We start from the raw sequence: 24249 nt of genomic DNA, 5'->3' as shown, positions 1-24249 counted from the left end.
ACTGACATCTTCCTTTCTTCCCCTTTCTCTTCTCTCTTCTTATCTCTCTGTTTCCTTTCTTTGCTTGTCCTCCTGCCATACTGTCTGCAATGCAATTTTTAAAAAGACTGTTAAGATTTTGTATGGATACATCTAGGCCTATAAACCTATTTTCAGTGTGTGTGTGTATGTGTATGTGTATGTGCAGCCCATTTTAGCTTAACCAACTGTTTCTTAACAAAATGACCTTTTTCATAAAAATCAAAGTTTCTTTTTTTAAATTAAACTTTTTTATTTGAAAGAGCATATCAAAACATTGTTCATAAACCTTTGCTTTGTTGGTAAGCGTACTTATAATTGCTTTAGTACCCTTATTAGTGAGGAATGACATTTACTATGTCTCACTTTCCTTATAATTTCTCTGACAAGCTTCATTTAACACTGCCTTAAAAAAACTCAGACCAAAACTATTGTTAGGCCTACATGTCAACAAGTGTTGAAGCAACAACGCAAGATCAGTTCTTGTGATTGGCTGTAAAAAATTTAAAGACATATGATGCCACAACCTTAGTTGGCCCAGTTTGCCTGATAGCCCATTTTAGCTGACTTCGCCCTACTTTAAGCATGGCTACAACATGTTCTTATAGTTTATAGCATTCATATAGCCTACATTATGGTATATGAATGTAGTAGCCTAAAATACTTTTTTGTTATATTAGCACAGAAACATTTTAAAATTTGTCGGAAACGAAGCAGAAATCCAGCTATACACGTTGCAAAATTTAATAGCTTTAAAGTGAGCAACCTGGATGTGTTTTTCTTCCTCTTCTTTCTTTTACTCAAGCAAAATGAGAGTTGAGTTGAGGATACGATAACACACGAGTTTTCACGACGCGACGCGAGACAGGCGTCTTCACGCACGTCTCCATAGGGGGCGGGGTCACACAGCAGGGCGGGATGGAGGGAGAATAATACAGTAATCTGAGAGAGAGAGAGGGAGAGAGACCACATCTGGAGGAAAATAAAGAATCATCATTTTATGTCCTCCACCCTCTGTCTTATTCTCCTCCCTCTCCCTCCGTCTCTTTTTCAGATTGAGGAAGAAGCAGGGAGACAGTAGACAGGCGTCGTAAGCAAGCGATGCTCCTTTGAAATGTATTTATTTAGGAACGATTTATCGTAACTTGACATAATATTTCCCGACTATTTTATCTGCTTTTAAAAGAACAGTTTACGTTTTTTAGTCTAAACAATCTTACATTGTGCGTGAGTTAGAAATGGTCAACTGGATCTAGGAGTGTTTTTGATGAAGACATCTGGCGTTGTAATCTAAGCGTTAAACGGACCGAGCGCATCAAGTCGTCTCAGCGGGTCACGTATTTCGGAATCAGACGGAACGTCATTATTGAGGTAAAACCAGCGTGCATGTCGCGCGCATCTGGACAGACACAATAATGTGTTTCGGCACACCTCGAGAAAAAGATTACGGTGTGTGTGTGTGTGTGTGTGTGTGTGTGTGTGTGTTATTTTGCTCAAGTTTTATCCACACGGTGTGACCCAGTTTCTTAAATGTTGAGTAGATATTGAAGCTCAAATGGGTTTGGTAAACAGGCTCCGTCATAAACAGAGACCACCTGGTGTTATATAACTTGTGACAATCATGTCAGGGCAGCTACAGGTGTGAACGGAGGACACCTGAGCTATGGGTGGGAGTCTATTTGTGTTCCAGATGCTGTAATATCATGTTACTTTGTACAGCGCTCTAGAATACTTGATTCTGATTGGTCAGTCGTGACATTCCACGTCAAATATTTTTGTACAATGCGTTGTTTTTTTTGTTGTTTTTGACAGTCTCAAGCAAAGATATTCTAGCTGTGCTAGTTTAACTTTTTTCCCCCCTGTATTACCATGTGGTCTCTTTCTTTGCACAAATTTAAGGGTTAATTCACTTTTAAATGAAAATTACCCCAAGCTTTTCTCACCCTCAAGCCAGCCTAGGTGTATATGACTTTCTTCTTTCTGATGAACACAATTGGAGATATATTAATAAATATCCTGATGCATCTGAGCTTTGTAATGGCAGTGAGTGATACCAAGGAGTATGAGCCGTATGTGTTAAAAAAATCCATATTTAACAATGATGTAAAATATCTAGCTTCAGTCTTTCATATTTAACTTGAAGAAAGTGTAAAACTCACGAAGTTCAAAAATCTTACGCTACATCCTACGCCTTCCCTATTCAACAGTGCAGTTCAGTTAATTATTACGAAATAAACCCCTCAACATCATACAAGACATTTTTTGTTGCAGTCCTAATGTTAATTAAAAAGACATTTTTGTGATTATGAAAAAATATATATTTTACCTGTTTAACTGTCAGCGTGCTGGTGTTGTGCCGAATTCCGACTGCCTGCCAGTTTACTACCCCCCTCGTTGAAGTCACTACCCAATTGCTTAATTCTAACCCCACCCCTAATCCTAATCCTACTAATATTTTGGGAGGGGGCACTTTTTTATCGCCTTTTTCCGTATCACATATTTTAGTAATCATCATAAATTAGAAAAAAAGATTGAAATTGGATTTTTCATTACCAAAAGCGGGCTAATTTTTTGTGATATCAACTTCAAATTTGGAACACACTTGGTTAAACATGGCTTTGAGTTTCTAGAAATTTTAGCGTCAAAATTATTTAGTAAAATATAGGCTGTATTTTATATTAGTGAAGTACATTTGCTTTACAGTAAAAGTAATCTTCTATAAATTTTTACACTTTTACTTTTTGAAGTGCTTTCACTTCATGAACTACAACAATTTAAGTTAAAAGTCGTCATGAAATCAAAAATGACACTATTTACTTTGTTAGTGCATATTACAAGTCTTGTGTTGAACAATTAATCCGTGCAAGTTAATACACAGAAAAAAATTGTTTGTCGTGGTAATCTTTAATCAAATTCTGAAAAGTTACTTCCGGTCTGGAATGGCGTTCCTTCTTTGATGACGTCAGTTTGACGGCTTGGGTTGAAAACGCTTCCAACCATTAGTCTGCTATGAGCCAGAGATGGAGAGGAGGAGCGCTAAAGTAAAACTGTTCCATATTCTGTTCAATATTCTGTTTCATTTGGAAATACATCACAACACTGGAGAAAAGTCGTTTGCAACTTCCGGTTCACAGGGACTTTTAGTGCATTTTCAAGCCTATGCTCAAAGGGGGTAACAATGCGGTTAAAGGTGCGTTTTGTAGTATTGACAGCTAGTGGTTGAAATGGGTACTGCAGTCCAAATTCAAAATATTGGTGAGGGTTGTTTCCCCCACCCCCTCCTCCTCAGACTGGAGGCTCATGCTGGTTGCCAGTTTGAGAACACACAACAGGAATGAGTGCAATAGACAATGGAAGGCGACAAGCCTTTCAATGTAAGTTGATGAGTTTATTTATCCTCGTTTTAATTAGCCTCTGGACACAGAGCTTTTTATGCGGAGGCTTTTTAGGTCGGGTAGAATCTGTGATCTCTGACCTAGTTTGTTTGCTGGCTTCCATGGCTACAATATGTTGTTTTCCACCAACTGGCAACCCAGGGTGTTGAAATACTATTGGGTAAATTGGCAGTGGGTGAAATCACCAAAACAAAAACAGAAGTTCTGACACGGAACGCACATTTAAAGTTGAATAACTGGCTGTCTCATTGTTTCCTAAATCTCTGCAAACATATTATGGTATTTTAGTAGTCATAAAAAAATTACATGCTGCAATATTAACAGGTTAATTTTTCTTAAATGAAAATGAGGATGTGAGGGATAGATGTCCATTCTGTTCAATAGGTCCTATATCTAATATTTTTGCAAGCCATGTTTACTAGAGCTTATATATATATATATATATATATATATATATATATATATATATATATATATATATATATGCATTTTCATTCACAAACTAGTTTATATGGTGTCTACCCTTTCTAAGGTCCATTAACTTTTACATTTATCACAGATGTATGGAAATATTCAAGATTGGGGGCTACCAAATGTGCGTCTAAGAATCAGTTATTGAAAATTGATTGCTAATCCGAATATGTGGGTGTTTGCCGAGTCCAGCTCAGTGTTAACGGTGGATGGCAGTACTTTGGGAGGCTCTCTGTGCAACGCCAAGCCCAGTCCTGATGCAACAAACTGCAACATTAACAGAGAGTCTGAGGAATGGAATGAGAGACAGATTGTGGCTCAATGTGTGTGGCTGGGGGTGTATGAATGTTTCAGTGGGTCGTGAGACATTGTTCACTGTGATTTTTCAGGGATGTATTTGTAATACTTCTGTTTTGACTTATAATGTGGTTTTCACTTGCATTGGAGTTTGTTGGGTTCAGTGGAGAGAATGGGTGAGGAAAGCAGAAAGGAGAGATGAAACCACACATTTTTGTCTTGTGAAACGCCAACCACTAATGGCTGCTTCTGAAATTCTTTGTCTCCAGTAGTTCCTCATGACATTGTCCTAAACTTTACCTATACAAGAACGCATTGTACACACAGTAAACTCACGCTATTGAGCAATATGTGTTCATTTCCAAAAGAAACACTGAGAATTCCTGAGCTCCCTCCCTCCCTTTTCTCTTCATCAACCCTTATGTCTCATTCTATTTTCTCAATCTCTCCCCCCTTTGGCTTGAGTTTGAGGTTGGACAGAGTTCCTGGAGGCCTTTACGAATCATGAGCAATCCAAGGGGAGGAGGAAAGGCATGGAAAATCGGAGCGAGCAAGAGAGAGAGAAATATGAGAGCGCGAGAGGAGAGAAAATGATGTCTGAAGAATTTCGAATTGCACTTAATCCACACCGTCCATTTGATTCTCAGCCGCTTCGTTGTCCCAGACTTCCTCTCTGCTCCAGTCGCAGGAGAAGCTGCGCACGATTGCCGCGTTCGGTCCGCAGCTGGTTCTTGTTATTGTTTATGAGCTTGGCTCTCTCTTTGCATTTCTAATGTACACTTAAAAGCGCAGTGGAAACAAATTGGGTGAATCTGCTGTGGCCAGAGGAATGTGTGTGTGTGTGTGTGTGTGTGTGTCTGGATGATAGACTATACGGAGAGAGAAGGAGAGAAGAAGGAACGAGAATGTTAGAGGAGGGGAGGCTATGTTGACCTTGTCCTGTTGCCAGACGCAGGGGGTGGAAAGTGAAGAAGGAGTGATGAAGAAAGAGAGAGAGGGACCAATGTGGTGCTCATTGCCTTCTGTAGGATGTTGTTGTTTCTTCCTCATCAGTGATTCATTATTTAGCTGTATTTTGCTCTCCACCCTTATCCTGTTATGGATGAATGGCAGAGAGTGTTTTTTTAAACAGGGGTCTTCAGCATAATCAGCTCAATCTGTGTCCTCTGCTATTTTTCAGATGCGCTCTTAATATCAAACTACTGTAAATTGATATACATGGTATTGCCTCATCCTATATCGTTTATAAAAAATATGTCGATATATAATATAGGGCTGCCCCCTAATAGTTCACTAAACGTTAGTCGACGAGAAGAAGCTTAGTCGACCAAAATTTTATTAGTCGGTTAGTCGCTCCACAGGAAGTCACTCAGATATGGCCTATTTGAAACATGTAAGTAGCCAATTTACATGGCCGCTTCAACATTAACCTATGAATGTGTACTATTATCAAGCTAAATTAGTCACGCACTTACTGCATGCCATGTTTAAATTAACATGTGGCGCCAGCGCAATCACTTGCATTTTTTTTCCTAATAACAGTGGAAAGAACTCGTAATTTTTAGTCATACAGATAAGAGTAATGCATCATTCAAAACTGTCTAATTTTATTTGTGTACATGTACAATAACAACAAAACATTGTGCTTTTGTAAAATAAAGAAAACAAATAGGATGCGCTTTCTGACGTCTCTGTCTCTGTGAACTGGAGAGCGCCAAAAAAATAAACCGAAACTTAGCGTATACTATGTTTAGTGGCATTCTAACTGTAATAATTTTCGTAACCAATCAACTGTATGAAATGTTAGATGAACTACGTAGGTGTGGGGCAGGGCGGGTGCATTAAATGCATTAATCATTTTAAAGGGGTGGTGGATTATGATTTCACTTTTTTCAACTAGAGCATAAACAACATCTGCAAAGTTATGACACCCAAATTTTAATGCAAAGGGAGATATTTTCTTTTAAAGAATTCACTGTTTAAGGACTAAAACAAATGGTTGGTAGAGACTACAACAAGCTTCTTCCAGGGTTAGTGACATCACTAAACCCAAAATTTACATAAACCCTGACCCAAGAACACACAACAAAGAGGGTGAGGCCATGTTGGGCTGCTTTAGAGAAGAGGAAGTGTTGTTGTAGTAGAGTGTTGTTGCCATGCCGTCATTTTACGCCGGACTGCTTCACAAGCGAGGGTCAATTCAATGCTGGATTTGCACAAAAGATTAACATGACGGCACATGCTAGTCGATGAGTTGAATCAACTCCACAGCAAATACATAAATTTATCCACTAACCGTTCAGAAACAAAAGTTGTAACTTCCTGAGTCTCTCCATCAGTGTCCGACTCCAGTTTGAACAATGTAAGGTTGAATAATATTACTGATAATCGTCATTTTGGTTGAGATTCTCCAGCTTTGTTGTTGTTGAGCAACTGAAGCGCGAGCTGTTAAAGCTCCGCCCTCTTCTGGAAAGTGGCTGGGAGCAGCAGCTCATTAGCATTTCAAGGGACACACAAAAATGGCATGTTTTTGCTCACACCCAAATAGGGCCAAATTTGACAAGCTAATAATTTGAACTGAAACTTATATTACATCTTGTAAAAGGGGCGTTATATGTCTCTTTAATTAATTAAATTAACGTGTTAAATCGTCAGCCCTAATATATATATATATATATATATATATATATATATATATATATATATATATTATATATATATATATATATAATATTATATATATATATAAAATATATATATATTATATATATATATATATATATATATATATATATATATAAAATATATATATAATATATATATATATATATATATATATATATATATAAAATATAACATATATATATATATATATATATATATATATATATATATATATATATATATATATATATATATATATATATATATATATATATATATATAAGTAATCAATGATCAAAAAGTTTAAAAACCCCTCCTAGAAAAGCACTAGCACTCCAACCTCATTCTTTTTTTTTTTCTGTCGCTCTTCCTCATGCCAGAAACTGAGATTGCAGGCTAAATAATGTGATTGCATCACTGAGATTTGGAAGGAGGGAGTGAAAAAGAGAAGTAGGAAAGGAATGATCACCCACTGCTTTTCAGTGTGAGTCAACAAAAGAAGGGAAAGGGCCAGAATTACAGACACTTGCAGATGTGGAGGAATGAGAACAGAGAAAGAGAGACCTTCAATGTGTCTGTCTGGAGATTACAATCATGAAAGTTGCTTTTAAAAAGACATTTCTGGGTGGCATTTCACCCCAAAATTAAAAGAAAAAATAATAATAATACAGTTTTAAATATATTAAAATGCATTTATTTTTGTTTTTCTTTACAAACCCTCCACCTCACTCTGTTGTTGCACATTAGTTATGTCTCATCTAAAGTTGTGAATTTAACTTATGTGCAAAACTGGAATATCACATAAAACATTTGCTGCAAACGGAAGAAACTGTAGCTCTTTTTTCCTACATCATAAATGACTTGGAGCGAGGAGACGAAGCGTAATAAACGCTGTCATGTTCTCTTGTGTTCGTTTGCCTGGTGTTTAGAGACGCAATCATGTGAGACGCTTCTGGGAGGAAATTAAACCAAATCATTTTGATTGCAGACTTTGGCTCAGGCATTTTAGAACGAACAAACCAACATTTGAGATGCTGGGCAATGAAATTAGTCCACTGGTTTGTCCAGTTATCTGAACACATCCACTGTTGAGGCAAAGTCATGTGAGGTTTTTTTGTTGTACATTGATTTATTCAGTAAATGTGTTTCTTTATTGTAGTTTATGCGCATGTCTTTTTATTGGATAAAATAAAAAATGTATCTGCCTCAGCTGAGTGCATTATTTTTTTATGCACATTTTTAGAATTTATGCGCATCTTGACATTTCCATCCGGCGTTTTTATGCAATGTCCCAAAATACGCATAAAAAATAGGTGGATGGAAACATAGCTATTTTAAGACAGCTACTCAAAATCCATTTTAAAACCTGCTGAATGTTACCAGGAGGTCGACATTCAGAAATGCATGCAACATTTGTGGAGTTTGTACAGTATGTCTCAGTGTTAGTGTGTATATAAAGCCCAGAATGTAAGGGTGGAGCTCGAGGAAGAAGTTAGATTGAAAACAAACCCTCATGCCAGTGACTGAGAGTGAGCGAGGGAGGAGACAAGGGGAAGTGTTCAGCACTCAAGCCTTTTGCAATACTGTGTAATATCACAGAGAGTGAGTGAATCAGAGAAATGAGGAAAAGAAAGCATGCAGGAGTTCATGAAAAGCCAGAAGTGTTTGCAGGGAGATCAACATTTCAGCAGTTAAGGCAATACTCTATGAAAGAAAAAGGCAACTTTGGGCAATGATGAATGTGGGGGTCTGTTAAAGGGTACCTATTATGCCCCTTTTTACAAGATGTAATATAAGTCTCATATCATTTATTATACCATGTTGTAAATGCTCATTTTTTAATGAAAGGAAAAACATGTTGTTTTCGTGTAAGTATCTTTAAATGCAAATCAGCTGCTGCTGGGGGACAATCCATTGACATTGTATTACGTGAGGCTGCTTCCTTGTCATTTCTGACTTATAACAAAAAACAGAACAATGCCTTAAAGCTGATGTGTGACAAGGTGTTTTCCCCCCCGGTGGGCGTGGTTTTCAGATTATGACGCATGTCGCTCTGTCTCTATGCCTCTGATACTCTACCAAAAACTAAAACATCTGTTTAGTTTTGATTATTATCTCTATCGCGACCACATTCATGTGACAATGCAGTTCTTCATCATCATGATTTAACTTTGAACGAAAAAACAACAACAAATTTTTACTTGAATGTTGCTGTTAAATGCTCTGGCGAGGAGAAATACATCGCAGACATTGTACAGCTCACTCGGGGGAGGAGCTAAGCTAATAGGTCAGATCATCAACAGTCATGGGCGGGGCTTAGAAAAGAGTAGGGGGAAATCTGTAACTGCTCATTTGGACTTTTATGATTTATGGGGATTATAAAAAAAAAAAATGGATTTTTACCATTTTTGGCTGATTGTTTACACACACTGTGGACATACATCTGTGTTCAAAAACCTTATAAAAGTGAATTTTTCATAATAGGTCACCTTTAAAGGTTTTGTATTTCCACATCCCTGTGCAAGTGAAGAAAATAATATTTATGTAATGCACATCAAGGCAGGAGAGAAGTCATTCAGCAGGGTCCAAAAATTGTATTATTATTATTTCATATGGAAATAAACAATAGAAAGTCACTTTTTCACTTCTCACATAAATTATACATATATTTTATAATGGAAAAAAAAAAATAATAAAAATACCTAGAGATGCACAATATATTGATATTTATATATTTTTTATTAGTATTGGCCAGTACTGGATATTTAATTTTTACTCTATAAATAATTATCGACCACAATTTTAATGTTGGCACATGCCTAATTTTAACTAGTGGTCTTGGACTTTTGGACCCCCTTGTACACACGTAGCCCACGGATGTGGAGCCAGAGGCCCACTCTTCATCAACTTTTCCTCTGCATCACAGAAAGAAACTGAGACGGGGGGAAAAGAATGAAGGAAAGCAAAGAACTCAGATCTATATATCTCTGTAATGCGTTCTGCATGTTTTGACTGCAGTGGGGCTGCTGGTGTGATGAACTGTGTGTGTGTGTGTGTGTGTGTGACCTGTCTGGCAGAAAGAAATGTAAATGACTTACAGTTGCTGAAGTGGAGCTGCACGTGTGTGGGAGTGTGTCTGCATGTGTGTGTGTGTGTGTGTGTGTGTGTATGTGTGTGTGAGAGAGAGAGAGGGTATTTCCTGCAAAATCACTGCTGTCAGTGTTGGTGCTAATGTTAAGTTAGTAACATAATAATATAGTTTGATTTTTTCAGGATTAAAGCCATGCTGTCGCTGGACGAGCCCCTGGACTTGAAGATTCCCTCCGGCCCTGACAGAACGCTCAGAACGTCCATCTGTGCCCCGCTGCACTTTGCTCGTGCCCGAATATCCCGGGCACTGCACAAGTCCACAAGCCCTGGTTAGTCAAACACAAAAACCACTACATAAATAGAATATGTAGATGCAACTATTGGTGTAAATCTTTGGGTAGACAGCGACAGGTTTACAATTCATAGGTTTTTGATTCCATTCAAGAACTATTTTTGCAAATTCAAAATGATTAGATTAATGATTAAATGTTTTTGACCAACATCACTATTGTAGTAATTAAATATTCACTTAGTTTTCACCAAAGCTCTCTCTATTTTGCTGTAGATTATTAATCCATAACTCTGCCTCAGAAGTCTGTCTGAAATCAGTTTCGTGAGGAACCTTCGTGTGCAAACGCTGCCTGCAAAGTCAGGCAGTGAGGAAACAATTCAGATACCTACATTTTCAGACACAGACGATTAGATAGTCTCTTGGCCACCTACTGGTGTAAAAATGTAACTGCAGAAAGTCTGTAACAAACTAACCTCTCTTCTTCTCTGCAGATTCAGCTGACAAGGACATGTCAGACTCTTCATCATCCACAGCTGTGGATCTAAGTCTGTCTCCATCCTCCTCTCCCTCACCACCCTCTCCCATAGACAGCGGCGCCAGCTGGAGCCCCAGAGCGCCTCTGCTGGCCTCAGTGAGTAACTCTCCCACAGCTTTATTCCTTTTGAATAAAACTGTTAGGTGAACAATACATTATTCTAAAGCAGGGATGGGCAAATTCGGTCCTGAAAGGCCACTGTCCTGCAGAGTTTAGCTCCAACCTGGATAAAACTCACCTGCCTGTAACCTTCTGCAAAGCCACTTGAAGGCAAGCCTGCAAACTTAGCCAAAAAAAAAAACGTGACGCCTGCTAACACTGCGGAGACAAGAGGCCGTTTTTGTCACTACGCTGAATAAAATGCTTTTGTGAAGAAATAGCTTAGCTTATGTTTTAAAGGGTTAGTTCACTCAAAAATAATGTCATTTATTGCTCACCCTCCCCACACAGCAGGAAACTCCTAGGCGGATCCGCATTCAAGTCGCCAAACCCGCGTGACTGTCACATTTGTTTTGGCACCGCCCAGAGGATCAGCTCTGCCTCCGGGCAGCGCCGTATATTCTACTGTCAATCAGCGGATCCTGAGCGGACCCATGTCGGATCCGTGGAGGCGTACGCGCCATTACTGTAACGGTTGTATAAATTTTCGGGTCCCAAGCGGAACCGCCGCGGAGGTGAGGTATTAATCGCGGATGCGGAGCGGAGTGGATCCAGCGTGGAGCCACAGCGGCTCCGCGATCCGCCTTCATTGCGGATCTGTCACTGCGCACAAGTAGACGCCGATACGGGTCCGTTCGCGGATACGGTCCGGAAGCCGCAATACCTTCTTTTGCTGTGTGGGTCATGTCGTTCTACACCCGTAAGACCTTCGTTCATCTTCAGAACACAAATTAAGATATTTTAGTTGAAATCCGATGGCTCAGTGATGCCTCCATAACCAGCAATAACATTTCCTCTCTCAAGACCCATTAAGGTACTAAAAACATAAAATCGGTTCATGTGAGTACAGTGGTTCAATATTAATATTATAAAGCGACGAGAATATTTTTGGTGTGCCAAAAAACAAAATAACGACTTATTTAGTGATGGCCGATTTAAAAACACTGCTTCAGGAAGATTCGGAGCGTTATGAATCTTTTGTGTCGAATCATGATTCGGATCGCGTGTCAAACTGCTGAAATCACGTGACTTTGGCGCTCCGAACCGCAGATTCGACACGCTGATTTATAACGCTCCGAATCTTCCTGAAGCAGTGTTTTGAAATCAGCCATCACTATATAAGTTGTTATTGTTTTTGTTTTTTTGGCACACCAATCTACCTTCGAAGGCAGATTGCATCACAGTGGTGCGACAAAAGCTGTCTCAAAAAAAAATTTCTTGAGTTTTTGTGGTAAACTGATTCTAATGATTCGAATCACTGGAAAGAATCAAAGTCTGCAGTTTAGAGTAGACAATATTTCTTCTGCGTTCTGCTGGAAGAAAGACTGTCTTATACACTACTCCCATAATTCAATTCACCTACACATTAATTCATTTCAGTCCAGTCTCACACAGTGTCCTGATCTGAACCCTTTTTTTGGGAACATGTTCGGGCTTGTTCGGGCATGAGGTGGTCTCCTACTCCCCAACCAAAATGAGTCGGACATGACTCAGAAATGAATTACTGACACATACGCTCTTCTACTCACAGGAATCCGAGAGTACCATGTATCACGAGGACAGCGCCTCTCCTCCTCCAGGTTTCCAGTTCTTTTTGCCAATTGGTGCTGAGGGACCCCTGCGCCTGCCTTCCTCGATGCTGATTGGTCGGCACTCCCCTGAGCCCTCTAGTGACGAACAGCTGGCCTGCCGCTGGCTAAAGGTGAGTGACAGAGGGCTGGTGAAACGAGTGAAACATTTTAACAATGTAAACGTATTATAAAACAGGAAATAATGGACACGTAATAAAATTTTTAAAAAATCCCATAGTCTTAAAGGCCATTCACACCCAGGACGATAACTATAACAATAATTATAAAGTTTTAATCATTCTAATTCTATGAGTATAGTGAAGTCCACACCACAACTATGATGATAAGGACACAGAGGAACGATATTGTTGGAATCACTTACACTTTCAGTGTTTTCCAGCTAAATACAGTGATGCACTAATATTGTTATTGTTATGATTAACGCTCTCGGTCTGAACAGGCCTTTACACTGAAGGAAGGACCCAAGGCATATATAATAGATATAAAATCATCCTGGCAGCCACCCAAAAGACAATTTTTTTTTTGCATAAAAATTATTTATAAATATGCAATTTAAAAACAAACATTGTTTATAATATAATGTATTGATGAATTAATTAATAAGTAAACAATGTCGACTTCAATGAAATTGAGTATTCCTAAACCTGAATTCCTAAATTAAATATTAAAAGATTCACACATTCTAGGCATTCTGTGCTCATTATTTTCCTCTCTGCTCCTCCTGCACTCTCTGTTTTTACTCTGTAGTGCCATCTGCTGTTCGAGAGCCTGCAGGATCTGGTGGACCATGTGAATGACTCGCATGTGAAACCAGAGAAGAATTCCGGATACTGCTGCCACTGGGAGGGCTGCGCTCGGAAGGGAAGAGGCTTTAATGCCAGGTCAGACAACATACATGCATTCATGGGTTTTAAGCATTTTTTCTTAACAAAATTATGTGAGGTTTATACTTAAAACAAGATAAAAAGTAGTGTATGAAAAAAAATAAAATTTAAGATATATTCTTCGAAAAGAACACCTGTTGTCTTACACAATTTTGTATTTTTCCCATATTAAGGATGTAAGCATTTTTACTGGAAAATGTAATCAATTAATGTATTTTTGCATTTATTAGTTAATACAGTGCTGCTTGAAAGTTTGTGAACCCCTTGCTGAATCTGTAAAATGTTAATTATTTTAACAAAATCAGAGGGAATTTCTCTTGATTATGAAATTGCATCTAAAGCTGTCACTCTGAGATTTTGAGAAACAAAGCAATTTGGATGTTTGCTCTTGGACCCTGTGTGTACAGTAGGTGAGCACTAATCCGGGATCCATTTGTTTAACGCAGGTACAAGATGCTGATTCATATCCGGACTCATACCAACGAGAAACCTCATCACTGCCCTACCTGCCACAAGAGCTTCTCACGCCTGGAAAATCTGAAAATACACACACGCTCACACACAGGTAAGATCCACCGATTTGCGGTATGATTTGATGACGCCAAGTTTTAGAGCTTGGGAACTTGGGACATGTGGTCTCCATCTCAACGGACGGTGCAAAAGAATAGGGATTGGAGTCTGGAAGAACTCATGTTCGTGGATGCAATTATTAACGTTATTGTAGTATGAAGCAGAGCAGGACCGAGTGTTGTGGGAGCTGAACGAGGAGCTGGAGCGATTGATCAACACACGCCTCACGAGCAGCGGGACTTTTATTATGACACAGTTGCCGACGCCGCTTCCGCTTTTCCGGTCATGAGTTTACGGGAGCTGTCCTTGTCGACAGATCCAGCGGCAGATGGTAAACAGTAATTATGTTCCATAAATAAGTAACACAATCCACCATAAAACATGCAAGAAGTAAATAAGGAACTGCTTAAAGCAAGCTAGTGGTTTGCTGGATGCTAGACACTACTTCCGCATTTGTCCACGGCACTGTTGTCATGTGGTTTCTACGTCAGTAAAGGCGGTATCAAAGGGTAACTGACGTCATTGACAGGCGACTGCACTGCCCCGTGTCACTGTTTAGAATGGGAATTTTCTCATGATTTACAAGTAGTTGAAAACATTAGAGATATTGTTTGTAATCAGCTGGACAAAATATATAACACTAGCCTAGTGGTTTTTTGATATTTTACTGCAAAAATTTTACTTATTGTACCTTTAATGCAAATATTAAATGAATAAAGCAATGGCATGTAGTCTTCAAATATTTCTTAAGTAAATAGTGCTTCAAATAAGAATTCAAGTTAGATGTAATAAGATAAGATGTTTTTCAGTCATTAAGTACTTAAATTAAAAATTATAATACAAAAGTATTATGTTAAATAAAAGTGGTTTTAATAATTATTCTTATTAATAATAATATTGGTAATGAACAATTATGTAATAATTAATTACAAATAAATCACTAATTATTTAGTTGTATAAAATATATGTTTAAATTTATAAATCTATATGATTATATTTTATTAAAAAACAAAATTAAATTGTATCTTATTTATAATTATTAGGCTATCAGACTATCATCACATACAACTGATTTTTATTTTTTTCATTTTAATCAGCGCTCTGGGTACCACTTTTTTAGTCTGAGGAATTATTGTATAATTGTATTGTTTATGTTTTTTTTTAAGTGTGGACTTAATACCAGAATTCCAGTATTTTTGACATCCCTCATGCGCACACTCTCAAAAAAGTTCACACACATCAACATTTTCCCACACAAAATGACAAGTCTCTACAGGCCTGTGCCATCTGGTTGTCAGTGATGGGCCTCAGCTGTCTCGACCCCTGCATTCCTCCAGTACAGCCTTTGATTATCTCTTGCTTTTCTGCCCTCTCAGGAGAGAAGCCGTACATCTGTCCTTACGAAGGCTGCAACAAGCGCTACTCGAACTCCAGTGACCGCTTCAAACACACGCGCACGCACTACGTGGACAAACCCTACTGCTGTAAAATGGTGGGCTGTCTGAAGCGCTACACCGACCCTAGTTCTCTCCGCAAACACATCAAGGCACACGGCCACGCTGTGGTGCAGGAACGTGCCACCTCTCCCAGAATCAACAGGCTGGAATCGGATGGTGCATCATCGGTTAATGGCCGACATATGGATCGATCTTACCCAGGGGCGGCTCATTTCATCTTGCCGGGTGCAGCATCAACCTTATTTGGGGCTCACGCCTTTACCGGGCCCCTTGGCGGTCACCCCTTGGATCTGTCCAGGCTCGGCCCGCTTTTAGGAGCAGGGCCTGTTCTGTACCCCAGCTCCGGTGCTTTTGGGCTTGGGAAAGTACCTATCTTGCACCCCTTGTTGTTGCCGCCATTCGGTCTCAGTGGATGTCAGTCTGAAAGAGGGGTTGAGGAAGAGGAGGATGTTGATGATGAAGATGAAGGCAGGATGGGAGCAGGACAGGGCCCTCACTCATGGATCGTGATCCCTCCGGGAATGCTGTTCTTGAAACAGGTGGCGACCACGTAAATAGAGTCATATTGCCTTGTTCATACTGCGCACAAATCTGAATGCACAAAATTGGATTTCACACCTGATCAAACTGAATGAAAGCAGATCCATTACATCTCTAAAAAACTACTTGGAAATATGATAACTGTTGAGAGTTCAGATTTAAATTGGATTTTGAATTGTTCATGAATGTGATGTGAATCCGGTTTGTTTGTTTTCTGTTCACACTACAAAAACTAAACTGGTTTGTGTCAGATATGCTTGTTTTGCTTCTGAACAAGGCCTTAAGGGCTGTTTACACCAAGGAAAATAACGATAACTGTAAAAGGTTTTAATAATTGTTCTAACTCTATGAGAATATCGCTATACTATAACGATAATGACAGAGCAACAATGTCATTGAAATCACTTTCAGAACGATTTTTTTTCCAGCTGATAAATGATAAAAACATTAACATGTTAATCAGAATCCATCCTGCTTTAAAGAGCTAGACCATTTAAAGGATTAGTTTACTTTGAAATGAAAATTACCCCATTATTTACTCACCCTCAAGCCATCCTAGGTGTATATGACGTTCTTCTTTCAGACGAATACAGTCACAGTTATATTAATAATCACCCTGATGCTCCTAAGCTTTATAATCGCAGTGAACAGAACCAACGAGTATGAAGCTCAAGAAAGTGCATCCATCCATCATAAACATACTCCATACAGCTCCGGGGGGTTAATAAAGTTAATAAAGAGAAGTGATGCATTTGTGTAAGAAAAATATCCATAATTAACATTTTTAACGTTATAAAGTGCAAAATCTAGCTTCTAGCAGTTAAATACGGAAGGCGGTCTGGCGGAAGCTAGTTATTTTACTTTATAACTTTATTAACCGTGTGGAGTACGTTTGTGATGGATGGATGCACTTTTTTTGAATTTCAAACAGGTGGTTTCCGTTCACTGCCATTTTAAAGCTTATAAGCATCAGGGTGATTATTAATATATATCTCAGATTGTATTAGTCTGAAAGAACAACGTCATATACACCTAGGATGGCTTGAGGGTGAGTAAATCATAGGGTAATTTTCATTTCAAAGTAAACTAATCATTAAAAGCAGCAGCCGACAAAACTGGAGCGCGCTTAGAATAAACACTTATCATGTGTTGGTGTGGACACTAATATAGTGATTTTTATACAGTTCTTAGTGTAAACCGATTTAGTCAATCACACAGAATATTTGGATATTAGTCGTTAAGATGCTGCTTTTTAGGAGATTCATGTGAGAGAGTTTACATAAGGAGTGATTAAATACACTATTATGTGGCAAATTTCAAATATTGATTTTTCAGTACTTCCTGACACGGCGACTAATATTTATGAACCATCTGTGTACATTATGTCATCAAAGACGTCAGAATGTACGTAATGTGATGTCTGATGAGATATGCCTAGTGGGCGGAGCTTCATAATTCATAATATGCTCCTTGATTTGTCCAGATTAGTCTCTCGGAGACTACTGACAGCTGCTTTGACTCACAGTGGCCAAACAAAGTGAACAGGGTGTGATGTAAAAAAAGCATACACATCTTTATATCACACACATCTATTGACACTGCTGTGAGCTAACAATGCAGTGTGTACTAAACCACTCACTTTTGTTCCACAACCAGTACAATGAGTAGGCCGGATATGTTCCTTTAAAAAATACATTACATGAAAAATAAAACATTAAAATCAATCAAGTGACTTTAGGCATCGCAACATTATAATGTACAGTATGAAAAATAAATAATCATCACTTCTAAATTATTACTGTTGTTAACATTAAATTAACCGTTAAATGAGTGTTAGAAGAAAGCAAATATAATCTAAACTGGAAAATTACGGTGTAATGAGCATTCACATTTAAATATCTTTTAAAAAGATTAATTTTATAAATTAAAATAAAATACAAATGACATGGTCCCTATTGTAGTGTGTGTATCAAACCAAGTTGTTGATTGAAATCAGATGTGTCTCTTATTCGTAAGTTTTGATACCAGTACATCTCTCTCATCCAAAAATGAACCAATTCAGGACAAATAGGAAAATTTACATTTGAATAATTTTGTCAGCCAAAATGTGTGATTGCTATAAGTAATCATCAGCTTGTATTTTCATTATTAGCCATTTAATGGTGCAACTGTGTTTATGTTCTGTACGTTTTCGAAGACGTGACATCGACTATGACAAATCTGTGTCATATGATGACATGAGTCCACTTGGACTCCACTTTTATCCATTATTAAGTTCTGTGGCTAGTGGATTGTTAAACCTTTATGCATGGCTGACCTTTTTCACTTAAATGTAATTTGATCATTTCAAACGCTGATTTGATATCTGCCATGCACAATGGATAAATGCTAAGACTATGGCCTGTAACGGCCTGCCTGAGTATTTTAATGAAATGTATTTGCACAGGATATTTTATCGAACATATTTTTACCAGTACCAAGTGCCTTCTATTGTAAGGTCGTTATTGACGAAATACAATGTATTAAATACATTTGGATGTATATTATATTGTCAGTTCATTTATGTGTATTTTACCAAATTTAGTTCAATAGGCTTCTATAAATGTTTTTTTTTTTTTTTTTTTTACATGTTTTTGACGTTGAGGCATGAAGTCTCATGAAGTCTTACCATACAACAGGACGTCTGTCAATGTGACCGGAATGAGATTTATAAAATTAAGGACTGTGATACATAAGTCCAATAAAGAGTGCAATGACCAAGGTGTGTACAGTGTATTTATTCAAGGGGGATTAAAGAGTTAGTTCACCCCAAAATGAAAAATATCATTAATCAATACCCTCATGTTGTCAAATTTATGTTATCAAGTTCTATGGAAGGACAGAAAGCTGTCAGATTTCATTAAAAAAGTTCTTCATTTGTGTTCAGAAGATGAAGAAAGGTCTTACGGGTTTGGAACGACATGAGGGTGAGTAAATAATGACAGAATTTTCATTTTGGGGCGAACTAACCCTTTAAAGGTTTTTACATTTATTGTCACAAGGGTAAATGTTTGGTTAGTTTATACTGCTTTCCATTAACTATGTATGGAAAAATTGCAGCCTATTTTAAAAAAAATAACCATAAAACAGTGGCCCACTAGCCCAACCCCCTTCCTCAGTGTCAGTAAACACCTGTATGAGGTGGGAGGGGGCGGGGCCACCTATAATTCTAAGGCAGCTTTAACTCTCAGGTTTTCAGCTAAATGGGCCATTGATTGCCCTGAATCCAGATGCACACACACCAAGACATGGAGGTGAAACTCTCCAACGGATATGGCTGGAAGAGGTGAGTTCACTCTTGCCTTTGTCTTTCATTTAAAGCATGAACTTGTGTCTATTTAATACTGTGGGAAGTTTATGGTCATCTGATATCTTAACAATGCACTGGGTGTGGAAATTTTGTAAACTGCAACTGAATGGATATGACAAATATGCTGAACTACCCTAAATGTGTAAATGTAATTTAGTTAAATCATACAGCCAGAAAATATGGGCTATGGTAACAGTGTTGAGAAGTGTTTAATACTAAACATATTAAAAATAAAAGTTCCAAAAAGTGGGTTTTGCAGCAATTCCATAAAAGAGCCACGTTTTTCCCCAAAAGAACATTTCAGTGAACAGTTGTTAAAAGTTCTTAAAAGATCCAGTTTTTTTCTTAGTGTGAAGAACATAATTATAAAAAATAAACTTTTTCCACTATAAAGAGCCTTTTGTGCAATGGAAAGGGTCCATGAATGTTAAAAGTTCTTCACTTTATTGAGTGTAACTTGCATGACAGAGATCACATTACCAAAAATGCATTAAAATTTCGAGGCAAAAAGGTTCGTTGTTAATTGTCAAAGTGTAGCGAGAAGCACAGCTCACACAGAAGTCATTTTAAAACCAAGTAGCCTAACTTTCTACTTGTTAACTCCCCGTATGGAAATATTTTTCCCTCACGCGTGGATTCCCTTTAAAATGACTGGATTTCAAACGCAAAAATTCAGCGAACAATGGTAAAATGTGCCCGCACCTATCCATGAAACCAAAATTTACGTTTTTTGGTTTTTAGTATGAATATGATAGCCTTAATGTTACAGTTAGTGGCTCCAAAAGTATGACAAAATTCGCAGTCAAAACTTACAGTCGCTCACTTCCGCCAAAAGACCTTTTTCACAGACTGTGATGACGCGTTTTAACGGTCATCAATATCGCAAATCCAGCAACGTTTTTTTATATATATATTTTCTTTTCTTTCTTCCTTTTTTTTTTTATTTATGTATTTATTTATTTTAATGTAGGTATATTTATAACAGTATATTTAGTAATACTTACAGTATTATCCTACAGTCTATGGTATTATCACATTTGCATCAAATTACAAAAAAGCTAGTTAACACTGCCGGCTATGGGAGTGACGGATTTTTCTCTTTTTGAAAGTTGTGAAAACGCTTCAAGGCACTTCAGTGGGCCTATAGTTTATTATAACGAGTAGAACGCGACCAGTTCACATTGCCATTTTTAATAGCAACTCATCATCCCGACCTTAAAGATTAGTCCACTTTTAAATAAACTTTTCCTGATAATTTACTCACCCCCATGTCATCCAAGATGTTCATGTCTTTCTTTCTTCAGTCGAAAAGAAATTAAGGTTTTTGTTGAAAACATTTCAGGATTATTCGGACTTCAATGGTCTCCAGACGGTTGAAGGTCAAAATTACAGTTTCAGTGCAGCTTCAAAGGGCTTTAAACGATACCAGGCAAGGAATAAATGTCTTATCTAGCGAAACGATTGGTTATTTTCGAAAAAAATACAACTGTATGCTTTATATAAACAAAATTTCGCGGAAACTGTAAGTACGTTCAAGGCATTCTTCAAAACGCTTACGCTGTATTTCCTATTCAACTTCCGAAAAAACAAAACTGGCGCCGTGTTTGTTCCGTAAGTTGAATAGGAAAGGCGTAGGACATACAGCGTTTTTATGTTTTTGAAAGACGTCTCTTATGCTCTTTATTTAATCAAAAATACAGTAAAAACAAATATTGAGAAATATTATTACAAATTAAAAGAACTGTTTTCTATTTGAATATATTTTAAAATGTAATTTATTCCTGTGATGCAAAGCTGTCTTCAGTGTCACATGATCCTATTTTTTACAGGTACTGTACCTGTTAAATTTCGATACAGACACTTTAATTGGTTCTGATAAGATTATAAATCTTAATTAAATCATTGGAATTTATTTAATTGAATACCTTTACTGTTTTTTTTTTTTTAATATCTCTCTTAGATGCAGTTTGGCTCAGGAAAGAGCCTCACACGGGTGTCACTTTAAAAAAGGATTCATTCTGCTGCTCACATTGGCATTCTTATTGACTGCCATTAATTACTTATCTGATTTCTCTCTGAAGTCCACTGTGCCTTCTCACACCTTGTATAAAAATGTGGTAAATCAGATACGCTCCTATTACATGGTAATTGACTTCCCTTCTGGCCGTGATAACCAAACAAAATTTTTAGCACCTGCACCCGCACCCAAAGCTAATCAACATGTCCAACAAACAGCTACACAAATACCTACACAAACCACAGACTTTTCACTACGTTATCACATAGCTCATCCAAGCAACTATCATTTCATCCTGGATGAACCTGATAAATGTAAGCAGAGTCCGTTCCTGGTCTTGATGGTCCCTGTGGCGCCCAATGAGGTAGCAGCTCGTAACGCCATCCGGAGCACGTGGGGGAATGAGAGCACAGTCCAGGGAAAAGCAGTGATTACTCTGTTCTTGGTGGGTTTAACTGGAAGATCCGACTCTGAAAAAGTTCAACAGCAGCTGGAGGAAGAGAGCCGACAATACAGAGACTTACTGCAGAGCAACTTTGTGGACTCGTACTTCAACCTGACCATAAAGACGATGATGATCATGGATTGGCTGGCCACTCGTTGCCCTCAAGCGACTTTCAGTATGAAAGTTGATTCTGACATGTTCTTAAACCTGGAAAACCTGATGACCCTCCTATTGTCAACTGACACACCCAGACAGAACTACATCACTGGAGTGTTGATGTGGAACCGGTCTGTCATCAGAAACCAAAACTCAAAATGGTACGTGTCAGAGGAGCTGTACCCCGAACCGAACTACCCCACGTACCTGCTGGGAATGGGATATGTTTTCTCCAACGACCTGCCAGAAAAAATAGTTGAGGCTTCCAAGGTTGTAAAGGCCTTTAACATAGAAGATGCATATGTGGGTACTTGTCTGAAACAGTTGGGCATTGCACCCTCATCCCCCCCAAACCCTTCACTGTTTAAAATCTACATGGGACAATATAAACGAGAGGATTTTTTTAGGGTCATTACAACAATATTGGGATCCCCACAGCAGCTAATAGACATCTGGAAGGACATAAAGAGGCCCACATAAAAGGAATCAAATTTGAATGTTTATTGGTTGCCTGAATTTTAAAGGGCTATTTGTATGTATAGGTCATGAAGTAAATAGTTATTTATAAATGTATATTTTAACTTATTTTTTCCCTTTAGATTATGTTTTATGTATATAAAGCCTGGTTAAGCCTGATATATGAAATAAATAAAAACAGCAACATATATATATATATATATATATATACACACACACACACACATACATATTAAATATTTATAAAGTGTATATGTGACCTGATCCAGCAAAATGAGTCACAGTGACCCAAATTTCAAAATTGAGATGTTGGTATCAATGGAAAGATGAGACAGTAAGCTTTAAAATGATATCCTAGTCAAAGTCATACCTTGAATGGTTTTAAATATATACCCATTTTAATTATGGTCGTCTGCCCTCTTTTTCCAATTGAAAACCTGAGAAAATCGCTTTTAAAGTTTTTTGCCCGTTTTTTTGTTGATATCTTTCAAAATCCATTGCATTTAAAGGGATAAAATATTTATTTTACAGCTTAATTTGACCAAAGACATTTATATATATATATATATATATATATATATATATATATATATATATATATATATATATATATATATATATATATATATATATATATATATATATATATATATATATATATATATATATGCTATTAAACCAGGCTGAAGCTCAAATTATTTTAAAGTATTTATTTGAATTAACCCTTTAAGACCTGAAGGCTTTTTTAGAGTTCTTTTTTTGTTTTGTTTTTTCTGAGCGACACACACAAAAGTAAAGACTCATAACTCCAAAACTCTAGCAAGGAGAGTCAAAAGGTAGGTATCATTTGATAGAAAACATTTTAAAATTTAAGAAAATATAAATTACATTACATTTGGACATTATCTTGCTGAGAAACAGCTGATAAAAGACAAAAAATATAATTTTTTAAAAATAATTTTTCTTTTTTTATTTGACATGGAATAACTCAGGAACACAATAAGATCGCTAAAAAATTCTTTTTTGGTGATGCTCTCCTATATGTGAGCTGCATCTGGTTCAAATTTCGTGGTGATATTATAAAGAATAGTTTGAAAAATTGTTGTTCATTTTTTCCGCAGCCAGGTGGCGCCAACGGGCGGTAAACTCCGGTTTAGAGGCACTTCTCAGCAGTCGTTAGGGGTTTTTCAAAATGGTTAGATGCATTAAAAAGATGAGATTCTAAGCTTTAAAATGATATCTATTATGTATTATTCCACGTTGGAAAACGAACATGGATGGGTCCGGGAACATTGGATACACACTGCATCCTGGAGAGATGAGAGATATGTTTTTAGCCAAGTATGTTAAATAATTTCGTGAGTAATATCTTGTGATCAACGCAATATATTATATTGATTTTGGATTCATTTTAATCTTGAGAATCTGCTTTAAATATTGATGAGCGATTTTTATGATCTGTGCATTTTTCATGAAGTTATGAGCACGTGAAATATACATACTTGTATAGGCTATGTCAGAGCCATAGAGCTGGGCTATGTGCACAAGCGTAGTGACGAACTTCCGATGGTGCCAGAAGTCGCAACGCTCAAAATGTCTGTTTTTACTTGATGTCTTCAGGATTTGCCTAAAATAAGCATCATTGATGTTTATCGCATCGCCTGGTCCCCTGTTCCAACAAGCTAGCGGCACAATGGGTTTAAACTCTGCATATCTAGCTATTTGCAAAACTTTTAGGGTAAGTGGTTTAATCTAATGTGGAGTGCCGTCAGATAGCGTCTAAGCTAGTTATCGATGGGTTCACTTTTAGTGTAACGTTAAAGCTTTTTTTTTTTCCTTTT

At 37.5% G+C, this 24249-nt stretch overlaps 2 protein-coding genes across 2 annotated transcripts; both read left to right on the top strand.

Moving 5' to 3' along the window:
* The first annotated feature begins 970 nt into the window (after nucleotides 1–970).
* Nucleotides 971–16505, top strand: glis2a (GLIS family zinc finger 2a). The gene is made up of 7 exons (XM_067396366.1): nucleotides 971–1389; nucleotides 10119–10264; nucleotides 10719–10858; nucleotides 12453–12623; nucleotides 13261–13394; nucleotides 13844–13962; nucleotides 15344–16505. The coding sequence occupies exons 2-7, from the start codon at nucleotides 10129–10131 to the stop codon at nucleotides 15976–15978; spliced, it is 1335 nt and encodes a 444-aa protein (XP_067252467.1). The 5' UTR covers nucleotides 971–1389; nucleotides 10119–10128; the 3' UTR covers nucleotides 15979–16505.
* Nucleotides 16506–21410: 4905 nt separating this feature from the next.
* b3galt10.1 (beta-1,3-galactosyltransferase 10, tandem duplicate 1) lies at nucleotides 21411–22411 on the top strand. The gene has a single exon (XM_067398763.1). The coding sequence runs from the start codon at nucleotides 21455–21457 to the stop codon at nucleotides 22409–22411; it is 957 nt and encodes a 318-aa protein (XP_067254864.1). The 5' UTR covers nucleotides 21411–21454.
* The last annotated feature ends 1838 nt before the right edge of the window (nucleotides 22412–24249 follow it).

Source organism: Chanodichthys erythropterus, chromosome 10 (genome assembly GCF_024489055.1).
Source record: "Chanodichthys erythropterus isolate Z2021 chromosome 10, ASM2448905v1, whole genome shotgun sequence".
NCBI classification, from domain to species: domain Eukaryota; kingdom Metazoa; phylum Chordata; class Actinopteri; order Cypriniformes; family Xenocyprididae; genus Chanodichthys; species Chanodichthys erythropterus.
This window is presented reverse-complemented; position numbering and strand designations above follow the sequence as displayed.